The sequence below is a fragment of the Hippopotamus amphibius genome, chromosome 2 (assembly GCF_030028045.1).
Source record: "Hippopotamus amphibius kiboko isolate mHipAmp2 chromosome 2, mHipAmp2.hap2, whole genome shotgun sequence".
Classification (NCBI taxonomy): domain Eukaryota; kingdom Metazoa; phylum Chordata; class Mammalia; order Artiodactyla; family Hippopotamidae; genus Hippopotamus; species Hippopotamus amphibius.
This window is the reverse complement of record NC_080187.1, coordinates 2,575,020-2,589,254: the sequence shown is the minus strand read 5'-3', so window position 1 is coordinate 2,589,254 and position 14,235 is coordinate 2,575,020. Positions and strand designations below refer to the sequence as shown.

The window sequence follows — 14,235 nt, the reverse complement described above, 5'->3', positions numbered from 1 at the left end:
CCACACGGGCGTCCAAGCATGTTCCAAGTCCCGCCTGTCCCAGAAGCTTCTGATCCCTCCAGCCTTTGCTTTCCTCTCTCTCCTAAAAGTGCCGCGGCTCCTGCTTGGGGTCCGAGCGGAGCAGGTTCCTGTCTCACCCTAAGGTTGACAGATCGCCGGTTCCTTTTCTCCGAACAGCCCTCAGTGCCCACATCATCAGGTCCTCAGCCAGTGAAAGCGTGCTGACCAGTCCACCTGACCGGAAGGCAGCAGAACAGGAACATGGCTTCCGTAAGACCGTGTGGCCAGTTCCCCGCCTGTGCACCCTGGCTTTCCCATCCGCACGACAGAGAGCTTTGGGCTCACTTGCATCTCGAGCCCTGATTCCGGTTGACTGGTGGTGGGGGCTGCACGGGGATCTTTGCTGAGAAGGATTCCAAGCTGAATGGGGTCGAGTCCTGGGGTCAATTAGGATGTTTCCCTAAACGTGGGATGAGAAAGGGGGCTCCTGGGCTGGCAGATGGCTGTCCCTGCACTTGAGGACCTCGAGGACTCTTTCCAGGCTGACGTGCAGTCATTTTATTCATTTCTTCGGCTCTTGGAATATTTAACTGTCAAGGGCCCCCCACCCACCCCGCTTCCTTCCACCGGCCCATCAGAGCAAAGCTGATGTCTTTCTCCAGATGGTGTGAGCGGCTGACCTGCCTTCGCGCTGGCTCGCTGGGCAGCCGGAGCTTCCCTGTCTCCTCTCTGTTCTGCGCTGTCAGAATTCTCGCCAGCGCCTCTGTCCCCAGCCTCGCTTGGCTGCAGGACGGAACCCGGGTGCCTGGCGCCCTTTGGAAGGAACCCCTGCAGGCCCTTGCCTGGACCCCCGGTAACCTGGCAGGCAGGGCTGTGGGAGCTGTTTCCTGTGGGGGTGACATTTGGAGAGGCGGGGGGTGATCTGTGTCACACGAGTGCCCGTTCCCAAGGCCCACCCTGGGGGACGACAACCCTCTGTGCCTTCTCGTTGGTTCCGACGGCAGCCGGGAGCTCTGTCACTGTGTGATTTGCATCCCAGTTCTCGGCACTGCCGACATCCAGACACTCGTCTTGCCGTGGACGGTGGGCGGGAGAGGGGAGAAAGGGTGAGCTGGGGCCACGCTCACCCCCCACGCCCCTGTAGCTGTTGCAGAGCCTCGGTGTGCGGTTTTTTAATCTGTGAAAGGGCCCCAGTGCTCTGCACGTCCAAGGCTGTGTTACGTTGAAAACGTACCTACGCGTGCGTCGGCATCCCTGTGGACGGGCTCATGGGTGGGTGGGTGGCTGTTCATGTCGTCATAGTTGTGGGGGCCCGTCAGCCGGCGCAGCACCGTGCGATCCGGCTCCGTCCTCTGGCCAGCTTCTGCTTGCTCACCCCTGGCGTGGCTGTAAAACACCAAGGGAAGCACCCCCAAAGCGGCAGCTTCCTCTCCCGCCCTTGCTCCACAGCTGCCTGCGGGGATCTCATCAGGACGGCCGCCGGCTCGCCCACCCCCGGAATCCGCTCCGGAGGGAAGGCCCGGTGCCTCTGCCCGGCCCCACGGGACAGGCGTGCAGGGCTCTGAGGGACCGGGGCCCGCTTTGCACACGACAGGTTCTCCCGCCAGTGGATCTGTAATGATCTGTCTCCACCCCCCACCCCCAGCCTCTAGAACGACAGCTAATCTCCAAAAGCTAGGTTTGGGAGGGGGCCAGAAACCCACTCGTGAGAGCTGCTGGGTATCTCCCTCCCCTCCCCCTTCCCGGACTCTGGCCGCTCTGTGCGGTGGGGAGGCGACGGGGTCCACCTCATGCTGACACCTTTCGGAAGAGCACTTTGCCAGGCCCGCTTTGAGCCAGGCCACGCCGTGTGTCCTCTGCAGACAGGCACGTGGGGCTGGCGTGGGCCTCCCAGGCGAGCTGGCCTCTGAGCACAGCCTGCCCTGAGGACGCACCCCTCAGCGGGCTGAAGAGCTGGCCGCCCTGGGCCCAGGGTGGCTCCTGTCCCTGAGCGCCAGGCCGGCGTGGCCCCTGGGGGGCGGGTCGGCCCCTTTGCGGATTTGGTGAAATATTTGCTAAGCACCCACTTTGTATCAGGTGTGGGGATCAGAGGGATTAAGGAGCTGGGCTTCGTCTGGGGAGGAGACAGCATTATCCACAGGCCCTTATAGAATAACTGGAGGTGCAGTGAGAAGGGTGCCCTTTGTGCAAGAGCGCCAGGGAGAGTCCCGGGTGGCAGACTGGGCGGGGAATCCCAGAAGGCCTCTTGGAGGAGGTGTCGACCGGAGTCTTGCAGATCTGAGGGGAGAACTTGTTGGCCAAGGTCGTGAGTGGAAACAAAGGTGTGTTGGATTATAAACGAAGCGGTAACTTTGCTCTTTTGGAAGGCACATCACAAATTTTGCATCCTCTCTGCTCTGCTTCCTTGCTGCCTAGTAAGGAAGATGTCCACGTGCCTACAAGCTCTGCACTATATATATATTTTTAATATTTATTCATTTATTTGGCTGCACCGGGTCTTAGTTGCAGCATGCAAACTCTTCGTTCCTGCATGTGGGGTCTAGTTCCCTGACCAGGGATCGAACCTGGGCCCCCTGCATTGGGAGCACAGAATCTTAGCCACTGGACCACCAGGGACGTCCCAAGCTCTGCACTTTGACCTTCACACTTCGACTGCGGGGGCTGGGGAGACTGAGCTGAGAGCACCCGGGGGGCTCCAGGTCCCAGGCGTGGGCCAGGGGAGAGGCACTTGGTCCCCAGAGCTGGGCACACCTGTCGATCAGCTGTGCAGAGATTCCCGTTGAGGTGGCATCTCACCCCCCAGGCCCCAGCGTGTGTCCCCTGCCTTTACTAAGGGGCTGGGGTAGCTGGGCTTTGTCATAGTGGGACCTTCCAGAAGGGCGGCAGGCAGAGCACAAGGTGCTGCGGGGCTGCCTGGGTTAACCTCCCAGAGACCGCGGGAGGCAGGTGCCCTGTCCTTGGACCAGGAGACTGAGGCTGAGCGGGAGGAGCTCGCAGGGGCCCTGAGCGCCTCTCCTCTCCCAGAGGCCCCCTCGGACTGGGTGCCCTCGTGGACGTGGCTTCAGCCCCCACCCCTCTCCCCTGCTTCCCTCCCGTGCAGCGAGCACGACGTGGGGGAGGACATCTACGACTGCGTCCCGTGCGAGGATGAAGGGGACGACATCTACGAGGACATCATCAAGGTGGAGGTGCAGCAGCCCATGGTGAGTGCCCCGCAGAGAGCCCGGCCCCTCCTTTAAAGCCTGCGCGCTGACCCCACCGTCTGAGCCACCCAGGGGGAAGCTGCGCTCAGTCCTTCCCGGCCCCCACGGGCTTCCTCCCCTGGGCCAGTCGGCCGGGGGCCCTTCTCTCCTGGGAAACGTTCTGGGGAGACCGGGCTGTCACATCGCTGCCACCCCACCTCCCCAGACATGGTGCCCTGGAAGTCTCCTTCAAAGGGCATGCAGGACCCTGAGTCCTTCCTGCCCAGGGAGCCTTCGGTAGCGACTCGGTGCTGGTCTCGGGCAGCCTGCATCCCTCTGCCCCTTTGTGCAGCGCGCCACGAGGCGCCGTTGGCTCAGTTAGCCAGCCGTGCGTCTTTCCTGCGCGAGGATGTTTGTTTCTGACAGGCGTCGGCGGATCATCTTTTGGGCGTTCGTTTGCTGCAGCTCCGGTACTGCCCACGGCTGCTGTGCTGGGGGCCGGGGGGTCCTGCCTGGCCAGGATGGGAGACGGGGACCCGGTAGAGTGGACCACAGCCCCCTCGCACCCCAGACTCCTGGGGGCAGTTGCGATGCCACCTGCCAACCGAGGAGGCTTTTGATGCCATCTGCTTTCACCAAAGAAACGGGGGGAAACGTCTCTGAAAGCGGATTTCAGTGTTTTCCTTCAGTGTGGGAGTAGCCAGCTGGTGGTGGAGAAACAAAAGTCTGGGAGACAGTTCCCCATGAGGCCTTTCAGAGAGGCCTTTCCCGCTCTGCCGGGAGAGGCGCCGAGACACTGGGTGGTGGGCTCACAGCTCTGATCGCTGCTCTTAAGAACGGGTTTCTCATTTTGCCCCTTGAGGGTCTGAAGGCGGCTTTGCTTCCCCACGGTTACCAGGCATCTCGCTCTGGAGAGTCAGCTGTGGGTCTGTGCCCCCAGGTCGGCCCCCTTCCCCCGGGCAGCCTTGCCGTGGGCCGCTCGGCTCCTGAACCTTGCAGGGAAGTGGGTGTGGGGAACCGGAAGGCCCTGCTTAGCCCCCCTGGAGCTGGCCTGAGAGGCCGGCCGGCCTCCCGCACTGCAGCAAGCTGAGACCGGGGCCACCTCGTTCCCCAAGCCTTTGGAAGCTGCGTGTCCTGTGGGTCTGGCAAGGTCATGTGGATGTAGTGGCCTGTCCACACTACCTGGAGGGACCCCCTGCCCACCCGTTGCACGCGCTCCCGGAGGCCCTGTGTACACCTGGCTGGCAGAAGCCCCGGAGCCCGCTGCTGTCCCTGGTCCTGAAGGCACGTGACAGGGCCTGGGGCGTTTGCAGGACTTGTGGGGCTGGGGCTGAGGCCTGCCTGTGTCCCGGGGACAAGCCAGCATCCCACCTGCCCGGCAATGCGTGGTGTCCCAAGGCTCAGCGCTGGGCTCACCCGTGGTCCTGTCCATCCAGGCAGGGCAGGGCTCCGCCACCCCCAGGTCCTCTCAGATAAAGCAGCTGGTTTTCTTTCCTCCCCTGTCATGTCTGGAGCTGTCTGAATGGTCTAAGTGGAAGGTATCGGAAATAGTGAGGTTCCTAAAGGAAGATAAAGCTGGGGATGGCAGGTGCCACTCTCAGAGCGTGGCCGTGGGGAAGCTGCCACGTGCTCGGTCCCAGTGTTGTCCCTAGCCCCCGCCCCTGAGCCAGGCGGACACACGGGCGGGCGGAGGGTGTGATGTGCTGTCTGGGGCCGTTGGCCACTGCGGGCGAGCTTCCTGACAGCCCCAGGCTCGGCTTGAATGCGCACGGGCGCTGCTAACTGGTTCTCTCCCTGTTTCCTTCTCCATGCATTCAGATTAGATACATGCAGGTGAGTGGCAGGTGGAGGGGCGGCCCGGGGTCACTTCTGCCAGCACTGTCTTCCTCTGCCTTCGGGGAGGTCTCAGGCCTCTCAGAGACAACGCAGGACCGTGTCCCCAGGGAGACGCAGTCGGGCACCACATTCTGACACACAGTTTTCGGGGGATCAACTCTGTATTCCCGGGCTGAGCGGGGCTTCGGGCTTTGGGAAGGAGCCAGGGGGGCGCTGGGTGATGTGTCCGCCTGGCGGGCTGCTTTGGAGAGCCGTGGCCCCAGGAAACCCGCGTGGGGCCTTGGGGCGTTCTTGGAGGAGGAGCATGACATCAGGGCAGGTGTGAGTCCACGTGGCGGGTCCCACGTCCCAGCACTGTGTCCCCAGAGCCTCGCTTGCCCGGTCAGCCTAAAGGAACTTAAGGAGAGTGTCTGGACTGTCCACAGCACCTCCACCAGTCACCCCCCTGCTGCCTCCTCCCCGGCCCCTGTGGCCATGGTCTCTTGGTCCGTCCCGCCCTGGAGGTGGGGCAGGCCCTGCCACGGAGGCGTGTCCCCAGGGACCCCTGCCGACGGGCTGTTAGCTCAGAACCTGGTCGGAGGCCGGTGGACATTTGGAAAGTCTGGCCCTGCGGGGAGCTGGCGTCTTTCTCTGAGGCATTATACAGGCTGAAACTGGGAGGCTGGATCCGTTGGTAGACATGGGTTCTCAGGGGGCTGGTCAGAGCGTCTCCCCACGCACACAGTAGGCGCTTTAAGCATGGGATGCCTGCTGTGTGTGCTGGAGGGGTGACCAGTCTGTAGGAGATAGATTCGGAAACCTCTGTCCCATCTCTGTGCTGTCGCCAGCTCACAGGGTCGCACCACATCCCCTCCCCCATGCCTCCGCTTCCCCGTCTGCGGAAAGGAGGGAAGGGTCTTTGGTCTCCCACTCGGCCCCCTTCACACTCGGCGACCCGCGCCCGAGCCCAGGCGGGCGGTGGGCTGGGGGCGCGGCGGGGTCCTGGCTGACGACCTCTGTCCCCTCTAGAAAATGGGCATGACGGAGGACGACAAGAGAAACTGCTGTCTGCTGGAGATTCAGGAGACGGAGGCCAAGTACTACCGGACCCTGGAGGACATCGAGAAGGTGGGCTGGCCACCGGGTCCATCCAGGACGCGCCTCCTGGGGGACACTGTCCCTGGACAGGGACTCGGGGCAGCAGTGGTGGGGGGGGGGCTCAGGGCCCCTCTCGGCTTTGCACCCCCCACCAAAAAGGAGGCGGCCCTCACCTTTCCTCTGCCCTGTGCCCTCCAACCCCACACAAGCTGTGGGCCCCACTCAGGCCGGTTTCCTTGGTGGCCGCCACGCTCGGCCCGGGTCCCACCTCCCAAGCTTTGGCCTCAGCTCGGACCCCAGGCTGTCCTGAGCTTGTTTCTGCGACTCCTTCCAGCCTAACCCGGGCATCGCCATGGCTGCCGCTCCCGAGTGCGCTGAGCCAGGCTCTTTATGTTTGCATCCTCACCCAGAGCTGCACGCCTTCCGGATTCGCTCTCGCCGGGCCAGGCGATGAGTGAGCGCTTCGTGTATACCTCCTCCCTGGGGCTCTGTCTGCACCCAGCCCCCCCACTCCGTGACAGGGGTAACAGCAGAGCCCCCCCGTAGCTGGCTGCTCCTGGGGTGCAGTTGGGCCCGATGGCGTGAGTCTTGGGAGCCCTCGCGGCAGACGGCGTGCTGCCCTCCGTGGCCGGTCAGTGCTGCCTCCCCGCCGGCCTGTCCGGCTCCCGGAGGACCACGGATGGGCCTTCTCCCTCCACCCGCTCTGGCCTCCTGTGGGCACTGGCTTGGTGCCCCTTGGGCATCCTCGTTGCCACCTGCCAGGGCTCACTGGCGTGAAAGAACCAACACCGCTGTTGAGATAGACCCTTCCTGGCTCCTCGTTCACTGCAGGGGAGGGCGAGGTGTGGCCGTGATGGGGTTTCCAGTGGGTTGACGTCCTGCCCCGTGCAAGGGGCCCTCCGTGGAGCTTTGCCTCCTGGCGGGGCAGGTGCTCGCATCGATGCCCAGCCGGATCCCGCCCGGCCCCTCACTTCCGCACTGCGCCCGCCTGCAGAGCGACGCTCAGGTCTCCCCAGCAAGCATGCGTTCCCCAGTAAGCGGGGAGCCCCCGCTGTGTGCGGGCTGAGTGGCCGCTCCACAGGGAGCCCCGCCTGTGGACCCTTGACCTTAGTAAAGCCGTTAGAGCCCCTCCCGCCAGCGACTGTGGCCTCGAAGGTGATTGGCATCCTCCAGGCGGTGTCGGCAGTGAGGGGTTCTCTCTTCCAGAACTACATGGTCCCCCTGAGGCTGGTGCTGAGCTCGGCGGACATGGCGGCCATCTTCATCAACCTGGAGGTGAGGGTCCCACCCCTGGCTCACTGTGTGCGGGCTGTGGGTCCCAGCCTGCTCGAATGTCAGGTGGCTCCAACTTGACCATCTGCAGGGGCCCTAAGGCGCTGGTCTCAGGGGTCCTGGAGGGCTAGTCCCTGGGGGTCCTGGAGGGCTGGTCCCCAGGGGTCCTGGAGGGCTGGTCGCTGGAGGTGCTAGGGGGCTGCTGGTCCCCAAGGGTCCTGGTGGGCTGTGTCCCTGGGGGTCCTGGAGGGTTTGTCCCCCAGGGTCCTGGGGGACTGGTCCCGGGGGGTCCTGGGGGGCTGGTCCCTGCTGGTTGCACGGCAGATCCTGGCTAAAGGGTGTTTTTGTGGGTGACAGATGGGGGGAGGCGAGCAGCACCCTTTCCTCTGGGACTTTGGTTTTAAGAGGTGGGAGGACACAGTTTCTGGGAGTTCGCTGCCCGATACCTGTGCTGGCAGGTGTGTCTCGGAGGCACGCGCCCTGGAGGAAGCGTGAGGTTTTGTCATCAGCAGAGGAACGTGTATCCCCTCCCCTCTCTGAGCCGACAGAGCCCCCTTGCTGCTCTGTGGGGTCTGAACAGGGACACGGGAGGGTGAGCCCACGTGGGGAGGCTCACCTGGACGTGGTCAGCAGAGCCGGGGCCGGAAGCTGCGTGTGGGTGGGCTTCGCCTGGGGGCCTCGGCCCTGCTCTTCCTCCGGGTGCCAGCAGCTCGGGGTGTGGGCGCTGGTCACCTCCTGGGCGAGGCTGGAGCAGACCCCGGAGCCTCCCGCCCGCTGTGCCCCCCAACCTGGAGTTCCTCCTGCCGTGAGCAGTGGTACAAGTGACCGTGGGTGGACTGGGCACCCGGATGGGGGACCAGGGAGCCCCAGGGTGCTGCCTGCCAGCCTCCCCTCTGCCCTGAAATGTGGACACACTTCCCCAGGGCTGCGGCCCCCCTCCCGCAGAGGAGAGACGTCACCTCTCAGAGCCCGTGGGCCCGGGCCCCGCCGTGAGCCCCTTCCCTCCCTCACCGGACGCCGGGTCCTGAGGATGCTGGCCGGGGGCGGCCACCACGTGTCTGGACAGGCTGGTGCGGGCTGCGGCGGCTGTAGCACCTTCTAGTGAATCGCACCCGGCGGGTGTACGTACGGAGGCACACCCAGTGCCCGGCCGCTCACGTGGACGTCCTGCGTGGAAATAGCAGCCCCTGAAGAGCGTGATCACAGCGCCCGCGTGCCCACCAGCCCACTGCGCCTTTCACGTGTGGTTGCTTTTTGTCCCAGGACCTAATAAAGGTGCATCACAGCTTCCTGAGGGCCATCGACGTGTCCATGATGGCAGGGGGCAGCACGCTGGCCAAGGTCTTCCTGGACTTCAAGGAGAGGTGAGTGGCTGCGGCCTCGGGAGCGTCCAGGCGCCTCTCTGGGTCCAGAGGTGGGGATGGGGCAGAGCTGGCAGGCAGGTTTACCCAGGTTGCGGCCATGTGGTGCCCGAGGTGGGGGTCAGTGCTCCCCCCCAACCCCGTGGTCACTTGGAAGCTGAGAAGACGGCCCGCCCTCCCCGCCATCACAGCCTGGATGGGAGGGGGCCTCACGGGGGCTCCAGCAGCCCTTCCGCCTCTATTCCTGGGGGTCTTGGTGCCATCGCAACACTCCCGCTGTGCTGTGCTGCAGCCCCAGAGGACACGGGCGCCGGGAGGGTCTGCCGGGGAGCACGGTGCCCAAGGGGAGGGGGCCCGTGGCAGCCGCCGCTGCAAGAACTGCCCCCATCCCCTCCTGTGCAGGCCTGAGTGAGGGGCTGCAGGGACACACGGCTGAGACCCCAGGCTCCCGGTGCCCAGGGCTGAGGCCGTGTCGCTGCCTCCACACAGCACCGCACCCCGACTTCTGTATCTGTCAGTCAGGGCGAGGATGGCGTCTGTGCCACTCGCTGTCCTAGGGTGAGCAGAGGCCAGGCCTGTGCTGCCAACACGCTGGTCCACGCCCAGTGACGGCTGCGGTGGCCGCGCGTGTGCAGGGGCCAGACCTGGAGGGCCGGGTGGGGGTGTAGGCGGCAGCTGTGGGCACAGATGCCTGGCCGTCCTGGCATAAACCAGCTTCAGCCCTGGTTGCAGGGAGACGGTGGTTCCAGGAACAAGAAGCACAGAGCCCTGCATCTTCCAGTGTTGCCCTGGTCCCCGGCGCGTCTCTGCAGCTTCGGGGCAGTTGTCCGTGGAGCCTGAGGGGGTATAGATGCTCTGGTCAGAATCCGGCGGCCCCTGTCCTCCAGGCCCCACCCAGGTGGTTAGGCTGAGTCTAGACGCAGAGAGGGCACCAGCCTCCGCCCCACCAGAAAGTCACCCGCTGTAACTGTGCCCTTTAGTGGGGCCCCTGGTCCAGAATCAAGATTGTCAACAGAGGAGAATGACAGCTCATTAGGAATCAATGCAGGGACCTTTTTTAAGAAAACAAAATTACACTGCTGTTACGTGGCCTCGGTGAACCTATGTCATTCTTTGCTTTAAGTGCCTCTGTTGGTCGCCCTGGGTGATGGAGGGGGTGTGGAGGCAGCCCTCTCTTCTCTAGAAAGTCCTGCTGGAGCCTGGCAGGGATTGCGATTCTGGAAGCTTCCGCCTGGGTGTGAGGGGGCAGCCATTGGGGTGGCTCTGCCGTCCCGGCGGAGCGCCCGGGCCCCTGCTTCTCTCCTCGCGCCTCGGCAGCTGGCGCTCAAAGATGGGATGCTGACGAGGATGAAGCCAGATGATGTGGAGGGCTCGCGAGATGCCGGCATTGTGGGGGCGGGAGATGGTGATTTTTAGCCACGGGAATCTCAAGAGATGCATCAGGAGACAGCGCCTGGCTTTCCGTCCTCGTAGCATCCTCGGAGACAGAGCCGAAGCTCCTGTCTTCATGGTGCCTCCGCCAGGCTGCTCGTCAAAGCCACCTGGGAGCCTGTTAAAAATACCAGTTCCTGGGGTCTGACGAGGGCCCTGGAGCTGTAGAAGGCCCCACGGGGGCTGGTGGGGACGCTGGTCCATGTCACCTGCATCTGCAGGTGGGTCCCCTGCGTCACCCATCAGGTGACTCAGCTCTGCTCACAAGCCTCGCTGCCTGGGCGGCTGGATCCCCAGGCGCCTTCACCCAGGACCCCCTGCAGGTCCTTCTCCTGGTGCCCTGGAGCTCCAGGAAGGGGCTGTGTCTCCGAGCGGGCGAGGATTCTCGAGCCTGCTTTCTGAGGGCCTGTGAGTCGGGGGCCTCCCGGGAGCCACGCAGGAGCAGGCACTGCCCGTGTGCGGGGGGCACGCGCAGCCAGAGGGGAGCGGACAGGGTTCCTCCAGGCGCCAGCAGGTGGGGGCATGCTGGCCGACCCGGCGGGGGATGCGGGTGGGGGGCTGCAGGGCAGGCCAGATCCCTAACCTGCCCTCTGCCCCCAGCGAGGCTTTCCTCTTGCCTGGCTGCAAGCCAGCATGCCAGGGAGGCCCACAGCGCCCTGTGCGGACTTCAGCTGACTGTCAGCCCTGACCCTCACCCGGCGGGCGGGCGCAGCGGACTGCTCACACCTCGTTAGCGCTGCGCCTTGGCTGGGGGTGGGGCGGCCGTGGCTGAAGCTGGACTCTGAGGCCCGGTAACCCTGCGCAAGGGCACGTGGCCGGGGCACAGATGGGTGACCTGCCCTCCCCTGGGACCCTCCACGTTGTGGCGCAAGGGCTCTGCTGCCTGGCCAGTCCCCATGGTCCAGCCTGCCCGTGTACGAGACCTAGCGCCACCTCCACACACGACCTCAGGCTGAACGCCCCCCCCGGCCTCCTTTCCTCTGGGAATGAAGGACGTTTGTCTCCACCTCGACACCTACGGTGGGCAGAGTGCGTCCTGGCCCCGGGAGCTCCGCAGACGGTCACCCTCCCAGCAAGGCATCGCCGGCCCAGGCCCTTGTGTTGGGGTCCCTTTGGGGGAGGGGCTGGCTGCATTTCAGCAGAGCTCCTTTGCCACATCACTGTGTCCATCCCAGCGTCCACCTTTTCTGGCGCGTCCCTTCTTATTTCTGCGTCAGCCCCTCAGGCCCTGGTGTTCACGGGCTTATCGATTCTGCGAGCATTTGTGGAGTGCCTGCTGTGTGCGGCTCCCAGGGTGGGGGAGGATGTGGGGGAGAGACTTGTAGCAGAGGATGGAGGCCTCTGAGGACCTGGGCGAGAGGACATTAGCCCTGAAGCTGTGGGGGCAGCAGAAGCTGAGAGGGAGGCCCTGGCGAGAGCCAGGAGCTCTGACTGGGGAGCTGGCAGAGGCCAGAGGAGCAGGCGCAAAGGGGGCGAAGAGGAGGTTCTCCAAGAAGCAGTTACAGGCTTCTGCAGGGTCTGGTAGGCCAAGATAGGGGTTCAGAATTTTTTTTTAATGAGGACAGGAGAAGCCGTTGAGGAATTCAAGGAGCAAGAGCCTGGCAGCTCATCACGGATGAAGGATGGGTAGTGTCCAAGTGTGGTATGAGCAGTGCCAAATGGCAGAAGGCAATCCCCTCCCTCCTTTTGGAAGTTATACTTCCATTAATGCAACCTCGATCCTCAGGCAAAGCAGATGCTCCCGTTAACCCTGCCACGTGGGCCTAAAGGAGACGTCTCTCACGTGGAGGGAGCTGGCTCTTGGGGGAGGTTTGCGTTAAAGTCACAGTGTACTTATCTCTGGGGCTGACCAGGGGGGAGCCTGGCTTCTGGTGCGTCCGTGGGTCGGGCTGGATGGGCCTCGGGGAGCTGGTGGCGCAGTGGAGAGGCGGGAGGACCAGCTCTTAGGAGGGACTGTGTGTGGGGCTTTGCACAAGTGCTGGTAGGAGGCAGATTCCCCGCTCCAGGCCCCGCGGGATTTCCGCGAGTGTTTGGAGAGAGAGGTGAGGGCCGGGGAGGGTTTCCGCGCGCTGCGGCTTCTGCGTGCTCTGATGTTAGGTTGACAGCACTGCGCTCGGGCTGTGATTTCCATTCACAGGGGCCAGGGTCTCTGGGGGCCTTATGTCTCAAAGCCCAAGGCTGGGTGGTCCCGCACAGAGACAGCACTGCCATACTCCTGCAGGAGTTCACGTGGCTGCCCTGTCTGGGGGGGCTGCCCTGGGTCCCTCAGCTGGAGAGGCCATTACCTCCCATCCTGTCCAGACCTCCTTTCCCGGAGGGGCAGCCGAGGGCGGGAGAGGTGTGGGCCTTTGGCCATGCATGGTCCCAGCTGGTTCCTGTGTCCTGGGTGAACACCTGGACGCATCGCCTGTGTCCTGGAACCTGCTCCAGCCTGTGTCCAGCACCGTGAGAGGTTGGGGTCGTGTGGGCTGGGACAGAAGTAGCGCAGTGAGGAAGCGGGCTGTCAGACGTATTTCTGTGGGATGCGTTCATGCTCCCTTTATGGGGTCAGAGTCGAATGTTCAAGGTTAGATAACGTGCCCCTGGTACAGATTCACACTGAGCTGGTGGCGAACACCTGCCAGCTCATGGAAGAGCCGAAGGACGGTCCAGGACACTGCCACGCGGAGTCGGTGGGGACAGATGTCAGGAATGAGGCGGCCACGTTTAGGTGCAAACCGGTCGATTTCCTCCCTGGCAAGAGCGCTGGAACCTCTGGGTTGCTTCTCCAGTGTGACGGAATCACGTGCACAGAACAGTGTCCCGCAACGGTGCATCAGGCCGGGTCAGAGGAGGCCGCCTTCCCCGGGGCTGGTGTCTCCATGTGCTCCCGTGAGACCTTGACCCGTGAGGTCCTCCGTGTGCGCGTTGCATTACTTCCAAGATTTGGATAATTTTTCTCAATAGCAGTAGATGTCTGTGGTTAGAATTAAGGCCTGTCAACTTTTGCTTCCTTAACCGACTTCCTCCAACGGGCTTAGAACATCTTGTCAGTGTCTCTGGATTTTCGAGGAAAAGTCAGACTGCCCACGGACTCCACAGCCCACGCTGCGTGGCCCAGGGCAGGCACTTAGATGTGCCACGGCATGGACGGCGGGTAAAGGGGTCCGTGTGAGTGTCCCGGAGCTATTGTAACAAATTCCCGCAAACTCAGTGGCTTAAAACATCAGAAATTTAGTTCTCTCTCAGTTCTGGAGGCCAGCACCCAACAGTCAGTTTCACTGGCCCATGCTCTGTCCAGAGGCTCTGGGGAGGGGCCTTCCTGCCTCCTCCAGCTCCTGGTGGTCTCAGGCATCCCTTGGCTTCTGGCCGCATCACCCCAGCCTCTGCTCCATCCTCACGTGGCTTCTCTCCTGTGTCTGTGGGTCCTTTCCTCTCTTATAAGGACACTGTGCTTGGACTTAGGGCCCACCCTAGACCCGCGTGATCTCATCTTGACCCTACGCACTGTGATTACATCTGCAGAGACCCTGTTTCCAAATCCGATCACGTCGTGAGCTTCCCGGTGGACATGCCTTTGGGGACCACTGTTCAGCCGAGGACAGGGCATCTGAGGCCAGTCAGCCACGTCCCTGGGCAGTTCCTCTCCCGTCTCAGAGGTCACCTAGCGGTGGCAGGGGTGGGGTGGTGCAGCCACACCGTCTGCTCTGCAGGTGGGTGGGGGTGAAAGAGGGCTCGACCCTGGAGTGTCTTCCTTTGGACTCAGAAGAGGCCTCACTGTGGGGCTGGGAAGACTGGGCTGGGAGCCACATGGATTTGCTTTGCAATCCGGCCCAGTCACTCCCTTGCTGGTGACCTCAGGAGTCCTGTCACCTCTCAGAGCCCTAAAGTGGTGTAAGTGAGGCTGAGAGCAAGCGTGGGTGCGTCCCGTGGTCTGAGCTGTGAGTGGCCGCGGCTGCATTCCATCCTCACTGATTCACAAATGAGAAGAATGGCAGGCAGCTCGTGGTCGTGGCTTCTCACAGCCGTGCGCACGTGTACGGGTCTCGTGTGGGCCGGGGCTCCAGGCTGGCTGCTGGGACGCAGGGAGGAATGAG

The 14,235-nt window shown here is 63.5% G+C and overlaps 1 protein-coding gene across 4 annotated transcripts in view; it reads left to right on the top strand.

Annotated features, from left to right (window-relative positions):
* The window catches only part of VAV2 (vav guanine nucleotide exchange factor 2), a 179,471-nt gene that overhangs the window by 134,432 nt on the left and 30,804 nt on the right, over positions 1-14,235 (top strand). For all 4 annotated transcript variants that reach the window (XM_057722242.1, XM_057722241.1, XM_057722244.1 and 1 more), the window contains exons 5-8: positions 3,101-3,203; positions 6,027-6,125; positions 7,302-7,370; positions 8,631-8,731. In XM_057722242.1, the coding sequence (XP_057578225.1) occupies positions 3,101-3,203; positions 6,027-6,125; positions 7,302-7,370; positions 8,631-8,731 (372 nt within the window). The remainder of the gene's footprint in view (positions 1-3,100; positions 3,204-6,026; positions 6,126-7,301; positions 7,371-8,630; positions 8,732-14,235) is intronic.